Source organism: Perissodus microlepis, chromosome 16 (genome assembly GCF_051167445.1).
Source record: "Perissodus microlepis isolate ML-2025 ecotype Zambia chromosome 16, ASM5116744v1, whole genome shotgun sequence".
In the NCBI taxonomy this organism is placed as follows: Eukaryota; Metazoa; Chordata; class Actinopteri; order Cichliformes; family Cichlidae; genus Perissodus; species Perissodus microlepis.
Window position 1 is genome coordinate 19,908,859 of NC_140476.1, and position 9,138 is coordinate 19,917,996.

General features: G+C 39.2%; 1 protein-coding gene across 3 annotated transcripts; it reads left to right on the forward strand.

Annotated features, from left to right (window-relative positions):
- The first annotated feature begins 711 nt into the window (after nucleotides 1-711).
- Nucleotides 712-9,102, forward strand: gabpa (GA binding protein transcription factor subunit alpha). Of its 3 annotated transcripts, none has more exons than XM_084908245.1 (10): nucleotides 712-1,244; nucleotides 3,206-3,283; nucleotides 3,375-3,519; nucleotides 3,637-3,721; nucleotides 3,814-4,038; nucleotides 4,148-4,342; nucleotides 4,431-4,487; nucleotides 5,961-6,086; nucleotides 6,482-6,674; nucleotides 8,368-9,102. In XM_084908245.1, exons 2-10 carry the CDS (start codon nucleotides 3,207-3,209, stop codon nucleotides 8,588-8,590), a joined length of 1,326 nt encoding a protein of 441 aa, XP_084764371.1. In that variant the 5' UTR covers nucleotides 712-1,244; nucleotide 3,206; the 3' UTR covers nucleotides 8,591-9,102. The 3 variants fall into 3 exon arrangements, with proteins under 3 accessions (XP_084764371.1, XP_084764372.1, XP_084764370.1); XM_084908246.1 differs by having other exon boundaries at nucleotides 712-867; nucleotides 3,203-3,283; XM_084908244.1 differs by having other exon boundaries at nucleotides 712-867.
- Nucleotides 9,103-9,138: the final 36 nt, after the last annotated feature.

Sequence of the window (9,138 nt, forward strand, 5' to 3'; positions counted from 1 at the left end):
TATAGTCATGGATAAAAAACTGAAACTAGACCCTGAAAAGTAAAGTTTATATATTTACTTATAATGTTATGTTTGATATAAAGCACTTTTCACAGACAGACACAGTCACAATGTTCTGTACAAAATAAAAAGTAGGAATAATCAGAAATAAAAATATAATAGCAACTTAAAATGCAGTTTAAAGCAAAAAAAACCCAACATTTTAGAAAAGAGAACACCAAAAAAAGCGAGAATAACATAATAATCTTAGTAGAAATCTGCTTTTTACAGAGGTGGTGTGTGTCAAAAGGGGAAAATTCAGCCTACTCCTAAAAGGAAAAAGAAGTTGAGATAGGGGATCATCTGGGGATGCACACAGCTCATTTCTTTGCCCAGAGGAACTGTTGCAAATATTTGAAATAGCCCAGTACAAAACTTTTACTTTTTCACACGCTTTTCAGAACTGAAAACAGTCTGTAGCATACATTAAGGAGAGAAACTAAAAATCAGTTACGGGAGGTCATGGTTGCAGTAAACTGATTAAATTTATGGTAACATTTTTCAAGAGACTACCTTTATATTTACATTTTTATTTAGCCATTAATGCTAATCTAGTCAGGATACATCTGGACTGGACATTTGTTCCTAAATTGCCACAAAGTTGGAGCTGAGAAATGCACGTCCAGCTAGTATGGAAACATTTAGCTGGCGGTTTTTCACTACACACACTTTAAGGTAACTACAGTCTCTCCGGTTAGTCTCCGCCCCTCCTCAGATTGAGTGTAGTTGGCTAAAAACTTGCATGATATCACTCGACTGTGTGCATTTTTCTGCCGATTATCTGCCACAATAGAACATCAACATCTCTGAAGGTCTAAATTTTAAGAGGTATGATTATTTCAGAGACAGATATGCTTGTTGTGAGGAAAATGTACCACACTGTCGTCACGTTTGTTGTATCTGGGGTGTTCCCGCTATTTTATGTAGCTCAAGCAGCAAAGCTAACCTAGCTAGCGTGTTGTTGATTCCTAGTCAGCCTGCTGGGAAGAGGCCGCCCACCTACGAGGCAGAAACCCACAGTATTAGCCAACTTCCACAAAGGCTAGGCTAACGCTGGCTCCCTCGGACTTTTGCTTCCTCTTCGGCTTGAAAATAGAAATAACGTTGGTTGTTATAGCAGTCGCTAGTTAGCTGTTTTGCTAACAGCACAGTGGAGAAGCTGCGTACTGTCGCGGTGCTGATTACCGTCCAACCACAAACTCAGGGTGGGTATAATTCCATACGCGGTGAAACAGATTTTTTTAGTTCTTTCTTCCCCTTATTATCCATTTACACGTCTAAACGAGCGTTGTTTCAGTGTATCTCGGTCGCTTTCCTCTAAAACTTGTCGTTGGATCGGTCATCGCTGCTCTCGGAAGTCTTGCAGCGCTGTAAAACCTTAGCCAGGATTTCCGGCTCCTTTCCATTTGCCCTATGCTGTTTTGTTTCCGTTTATTCTATTTCCGTTTTAAAAGTTTTCTACGTGCAGAGTTAAAGTGTGCTTTAACAAAGATTTGCTGAAGTTACGAAGCACTCGGAGTTTATAGGATATTTTCACGGTTGTTTAGCACGCCGGGATCGATGGTTGTGTAATGCAGCTGCCTCGCCCCGCGTTGCTATATTGAAGCTAACTTGTTTTTTTGTAGGCCTGCTTCACTGTACACGTGTAGCCTAACGCATAAATTTGAGTTTGGTGAATTTTTCCAACACGTTTTTTGGACGTGTGGTTATATTTGGTTACTATTTTCTGTAACTACTGGCCTACTAGTTGGCCTTTAGAAGCCACAGCCTCGCCCTCGAGTTGGCTAACGTTAGCAGTCACTGAACTGTTGTAGACGGCCAATGAAGAGTCGAGGCTGAGAGGCCTTTATGGTAGAAAACCCCCATCAAAGTGCCCTGTTTTATTTAACAGGCACAGTATGCTCTTTAAGTTACATGACAGTGAAGTCGTCATTGTTATTTACACTGTAGTATGTATTAGTTGTATGTATTACTTCGATTAAAGAAATCACAACAGAAAGGTGTTATTGTAGTGATATTGCCCTGTTAATACCTAGTTTCATATTTATTTTTAAACTTTTTTAAAGAACGTAATTATTCGTTTAATAATTTATTAGTTTAAAAGATCTATTAAATATCGTTTTTCAAGTATGTTTTATTTTAGGAATTTATTAGAAGATTACAAGCTATATCAAAACAACCACTATTATGTTTATTTTCGCTTTATTTTTACTTAAATATTTTTAAGAAAGTAAGTTTAGTAATTTAGTAGAAGAATAAAAGATCAATTAAATATCCACTTTTATTTAGTTCTTTTTAACTTTAAATTAGTATTTTAAATGATTATTAGTTCTATCAAAAATCAACCCTTTTTTTATTTTTTACAATTTTAAGTAAAAATATTACTTGATTAATTTATTAGTTGATTAAAAAGATAAATTTTGTTTAATGATTTCATACTGTATTTGTTATCATTTTGTTTTACAAAACCAAAATTTGCTTGCACCAACTTTGGCTGTTTAAAATAATTTTTGTGATTTAAAAATATATTTAATCAATATTAGTCTTTACAAATGGGTTAATTAAATTCTGATTAAAATATATTTTTGTTTATGGATTGTCTAAAAGTAACTAAGGTAACAAAGACTCTTTCCCCATATGCATATATGTGGACCAGTCCTTCTTACATGTGTAGTGACCCCCAAAGGCCTGCTTTGGATCTGAAAAAAAAAAATTGTGCATCTCATGTTATAAAGTTATTCCAAAAAAAACAAAAGAAACACACATGCATTGATAAGTCAGTGCAGCATGGTGTTGTGTTGGTTAGCACCATCACCTGGGTTGGACTCCCGCCCAGCTGTGAACGTAAACTGGATAAGCAAGAGGAGATGGATGGATGGAATGCCATTAATAATCACTACAAACATCAATTTGATGTGCTGGATAGATTTTTGGGTTTTCTAATTAAAATTAGCTGTTTAATTTAACAGTGAGGAGGAGGATAGAAGCTAATTATAGTTTTAGTTTAATTTTTAGCATTTTTTAAGTGATTAATTAGGTAGTGTGGCCAGCTACCTAATTAAGAGTTTATTGGTTCTTTTCTTTTATGCTGATTATCTGGTTAACAGTAATTTTTGTTTAATGTGTCACTTTATATTCGTGTTGGTAAAACGTTATCTCCCAGCAGAATGTCTAAAAGTGAGCCAGAAGAGATGATAGAGATCGAGATAGATGAACGGGAGAAACAGGCATGCCTGGAAGAAGGGTGAGAGAGATGATTGCATAAATAAAACAATTAATTTGTTCATGCAGCAGCTGTGTTTTTACATTTCTGTCTCATGTTATTTGATTTGTAGTGTTGAGGAGCAGACCATCACTGCGTCAGACTTGATTCAGCAAGATATCGACATAAACGAACCAATTGGTAATCTGAAGAAGCTTTTGGAGCCTCGTATCCAAATCTCATTGGATGCTTATGAAATTTGTTTGCAGGACATTCAGGTAAGAATTAGATAATGACACCTTTCACGATCTGTTCATGATTAAATGAGTTTTGTTTGGTCCTGGGTTGAACTGTTTCTCACTACTGTCTCGCTTTATCTGTTCTTTTCTTCTTAGCTCCACCCTGATCACAGTCTCTTCGATCAGGGAGTAAAGACTGATGGCACAGTGCAGCTCAGCCTGCAGATAATAACCAAACCAGGTACCAAAAGCGTGACACATTTCATATCAAGTACTCAAGTCAGTAAAGAGAGAGTACATTTTAAAATGCATTGTTTTTACTTTTGTTTCTAGGAGAGGAGAGGCTGAACATCTTGGAGATTGTAAAGCCAGTAGAAACAGTTGAAGTAGTGATTGATCCAGATGCAGCAGGGGAAGAGGGTGCTCTGGTGGAGGAGGGACAGCTTATTGCTGTAGAGCGGTCTGCCCTGTCTGATGAGACCTCAGAGCAGGTTACACGTTGGGCCGCAGCTCTCGAAGGCTACCGGAAAGAGCAAGTCCGCCTGGGCATACCGTATGGTGAGGAATACTTGAATGAACTACCTTATTGTAGTGGAAAACAATCATTATTGAGCTAATAAAGAAAGACACAAACACGGTTGGTAATGTGTGAGGTTTTTCTCCTCAGACCCTATGCTCTGGTCTGCTGATCAGGTGATCCACTGGGCTGTGTGGGTAATGAAAGAGTTTAACATTGATGAGATGGAAATAGGAAGCATTCACATCCCAGGGCGAGACCTCTGCACTTTCACTCAGGAGGAGTTCCTTCAGAAAGTGCCCAATGGAGAGATACTCTGGAGTCACCTGGAACTCCTTCGCAAATGTAAGTCTGACTCAAATGTTTGTTTCAGCTGATGGAATAAAATGTGTTTTCATGCCAAAATGGAACTAATATTTTGTGCTAATTTCAGACGTGTTGGCCAGCCAGGACCAGTCTGGAGGAGACGCCACCGTCACGATTGATCAGCGTAAGTGTTAGAGTGAAAAATCATCCAAAAGACAATTAAAATAACTGTTTACCTTACACTGAAGAACTCAAATGGATGAGTGATGAACAAATGTTCCCTCTAAGCTGCGCGTGTGCGCAATTGCGCACTGCTGGCACGGTCTCTGCGCACAGAAAATCTGTGTTGCGCACAAAAAAAATCTAACCTGAATTGAAATTAAAATTAATACTCTGACAATTCTGCAGTGTTAGTCAGTAAGTGACTGGCTGCTCCCGTATGGAATTAGAACGATGCCACCTTATCCCATAGTCCAGCCAATAATGCGATTCACATGAGTATATACGCAGCTAATCAACGTCGACACGCTATGACAGATGTTTTAGCTTGCAAAGCGGCGTGGCTGATGTGGAGTGAAGCCACGTTAATGACAACGTGTACAACCATTGGAGATGTGAGCAGGACAGATGGAACGGTTGACGGACAAAGTGTGGACAAAGTTTTTAAATTGTGTGATAGGCCACGTAAAACCAGAGTTATGATAAAAATATATGCAATGTTTGGTTTTCTTCCTGAATACTATCGTTTATATTTACTGCGGGAAGAAACGGTAAAAACGGCATTTTATAAGGAAAACGCTCGAAAGCACTCTCCGCCTGTGAGCAAAAACAAAACCAAAAACACCCCCACCCTTTCCTATTGGTGGAAAAATGTATCATGTCGACAAATCAAAAAATGATATGGCAACATGGCATTTAGTGGTTTAGGAAGGGGGAAGTTTTAGGAGTGACGGCGGTGTTTTGAGATGTGAGAGATTTGCAACGTTTAGCGCAAATCTTGTGTAGTTAGTGTGTAGTGTAGTCAATAGTTTGTTGTGTTTTGTTGTGTGTGTCAGAACAATGAGGCGACTGCTGAATGTTACAGGTGTTACAGGAGTGATACATCTCCTGTTGTCAGGCCTGCAGGTATCAGGCTGTTGTTCTCCTTTATCTCATCGTGGACAGAAATTATTTTTTGGAGTGGCACAAATAATTTGTGTGGCATCAAATTTGATGCAGAACAGCTGATTGTTCTGTAAATAGTTTGCAATGTTTATTTTTTTAAAAAAAAACCCGCCTTGGCCGCATTTCTAGGTAAACAGCTGCAAAAAACTTTGTTTGCATAACTCTTTTTTTGAAGAAGTAACTATATAATTAATTGCCCAACATTGGTCATTATATACTGTATTTTGCAGACAGAGAGTTACAGGACTCTCTCCCAGACCACTGACTCATACTCATAATACAAGTCAGAGCTTTATAAAAAAAAGAAGAAAGAAATTGTAAATTCCCTCGGTTGTTTGGGTTATCTTGTCTGATTATACATGACCATGCCCTCCACATAGTTCTGCTCGTTAAACTCTGGACAAAATCCATATATTTAACAGGAAGTTATTTATTAAATAGATTTAGATCCAAAACACATGTTAATGAAGAGTTTTCCCATCTGTTCCTCCAGCTGTGCAGATAATCCCAGCTCAAGTGAGCACACCCACTGCTATAAAGGTGTTGAAACAGAACCGTGGTCCCAGAGCACCTCGCATTTCAGGAGGGGAGGAGCGCAGCTCACCTGGGAACCGTACAGGTAGGACACAAGCACACAGCCGCTCTCTAGGCAACTCACTTTTTGTAAAGTCAGAAAGTTTTCAAAAGTGTTCAGGGATAGAGTTTTGCCACCAATTTTAGGTTTTAGTTTTTAAATTTACAATCTGACAGTAATGTTGCTTTGCATTCAAACTGAAAATGCAACGTTTTTAGCCATTTTGTCTGACAAAACCTTCCTTAATGTGCTATTTTAGACTAAATAGTTGAATACATTTAGAATTGGCAGATTTAGTAATGGTACAAAATACTCCTATTACCATTTCTAATGTTATGTTCTAATCAGTTGTGGCTGTTAAATTGCCTTTTTATTACAGATACACACATTTTATTTGAATGATCTTTTTCAAATATTTTGTGTTGTTTTTCTGTTGTCAGGTAACAATGGTCAGATCCAGCTGTGGCAGTTTCTGCTCGAGCTGCTGACCGACAAGGACGCAAGAGACTGCATCTCCTGGGTAGGCGAGGAGGGAGAGTTCAAACTCAACCAGCCTGAGCTCGTGGCACAGAAATGGGGCCAACGCAAGAACAAGCCTACCATGAACTATGAGAAGCTCAGTCGAGCCCTCAGGTTTGTGTGTTTTTGTTTAATGGCGACTTTTTGTGGCACTCTATCTAAAGTTTGGAGCCAGACATAAGCCATTACCTCACAGGCACCGCAGACAAATGTCTGATGCAGTGAGATTGACTTTAAACATGCTGCCAACTTTCCAGTACAAAGTCGATTTAGAGTGTAGCTGCAAGTTAGCAAGGCTTCCTCCTGCAGACGCAGACAGCAGTCTTCTTAAAACAGAATATTTCCAGTAGTAGGCCGATAGGATGATGCTGACTGTTTCCCTTATGTGGTAATAACAATAATAAAAACAATAGTATATTTTATTTTTTGGCGCCCTTCAAACACACCCTTTGCAAGCCCGAACATTACAGCTAAAAGGGGGATTTTCCTGTCAGTGTAGCTAGCCAAACAACGGAGAACCACTTACTGCTTAAGAGACAGAGTGAAAGTGGACAGTAGATCCTTGATTTCTTAACAAAAATCTCATTGTTGCAGCCAGGGACAGCAGAAGAGTGATCCCCTTATTTTCAGTTTCAGTGCCCTTTTTTCTGACTGAGTTATTGTTTGTTTGTTTGTTTGTTTTTTTTGTTTTTTTTTATTAGTTAGCTAAAATAAACTACTGTAAGTCTATTAGCAGTAATTAACTAATTAACCTGGAGATGACACATTCTGTACTGACACAAGATGGCGCTCAAAACTTTAAACACTTATCTTAAATCCAGCTTCACAGACAGCGTGACATCTGTCAGGTTTTTGAGAGCAGGGCACCATGGTGTAAATGAGCCTTTATACATGTAGTGCAACATGCCCACTTTAAAATAAACATAAAGCATAATAAATGAAATGGTCGTAGCTTAGTTATAGCAGGGTTTTGAGGTGCGATTTGAACTGTGTCAAAGAATTTAGGCGATACAAGTGAAGTGGAAGTAAATTCCAAAAACAAAGTGCATCACACCTAAAGGCTCTGGCACCCATCGCTCAGCAGGAGAGCAGCTCAAGCTGAGCAAAGGTCTGAAAGATATGGGGCTGCCAAGTCACCGAGAAGGAAAATCTTGCATTGGATATGCTGAGGAATAGGGAGCCAATGAAGCTGGATGAGAATGGCTGTAATATGGTCAGAGTTCTGTACCGTCTGGAGCAGATTAAGGAGATTTTCTGGGAGACCAGAGAGAGTGGCATTGCAGTAATCCAAATGAGAGGCAACCAGGACATGAACCAGGACTTGAGTGCTGTGTTGAGAAAGAAATCTAGAAATCTTAAGTGGGTGGTAGTAGGCCGAACGTGATGTGGACGATAAAGAGTATTGTCCAAGATGACTTTAAGACTTTTGACGCTTTGGGAAGTGTGGACCTGACAACCATCTTTAGAGACAACAAAAGGGTTTATTTTGTGAAGTCAGGATAACTTTTATTGCCATTGATATTTAGCTGATTGACTGACACCCTAGTAGTGATGGCCTGTAGGCAGGAGTGACGATCCAAGATAGGAGGATATGAAGAGGAAGAAGTGAGGTTCTTTCTGCTACAAAGAGAACTTAGAACAAACCTGATTATTCTGATATTTTAACATGTAAAGCTGCTGTAATATAAAAGAACGGATACACTGATGTATTGTCCATTGTTCATTTGTTGAAAGCCATCTGCATATCTGTTGTCTCTCATCAGTTGATATATTTTGGTGTGATTCTGAGTTTTGTATTTTCATTCAGATACTACTACGACGGGGACATGATCTGCAAGGTGCAGGGCAAGCGCTTTGTCTACAAGTTTGTGTGTGACCTGAGGACTCTGATTGGCTACAGCGCTGCTGAGCTCAACAGCCTGGTGACCGAGTGCGAGCAGAAGAAACTGGCTCGCATGCAGATGCACGGCATCGGGCAGCCGATCACTACAGTGACCCTGGCCACCACGACGCTAGACAAGGACAGCTGAAAGTCGTCACATTATAGCGCTTGTCAGGTGTTGCGGACAAAACGTGCGCTCCACCGCTGATAAAAAACGTCTCTCAGACACAGAAATGCAAAGCTGGTCTCTGATCAGCGTGGATTACCACCTTTATTATTGTCTTTACAGTTTGATTCAAGTTAGACTGAGACAGGTGAAGTTTTTTTTTAGCTTTTCTGTTACTCTAACCAAGAGAAGAGTGTTCAGGATGAAGGGAGAATGTCTTTCTGATTACTGATTGTTGCGTGCATGTCACTGAATGCTTGAGTGTGACTGAAAAATCCAGTTAAGAGCTTTGCGTTGCGTGTTCCTCGTCTGTAGTTAGGACCATTTCCACTGTATATACCGGTATTTCATGTTTTTGATAGCCACAAGGGCAAGTGTATTTTCATATTTTCCATTTATAGAGGACCCGTTTTGTATTTTATTTAGTGTTTGTTCCCTGAATTATTGGACCCTTTTTGTCCACTGAGGGAATAAAGTGGCAAGCATTTTCTTAATAGCTGTGTGAGAAGTTTCTCTTTTTAAGACTCACA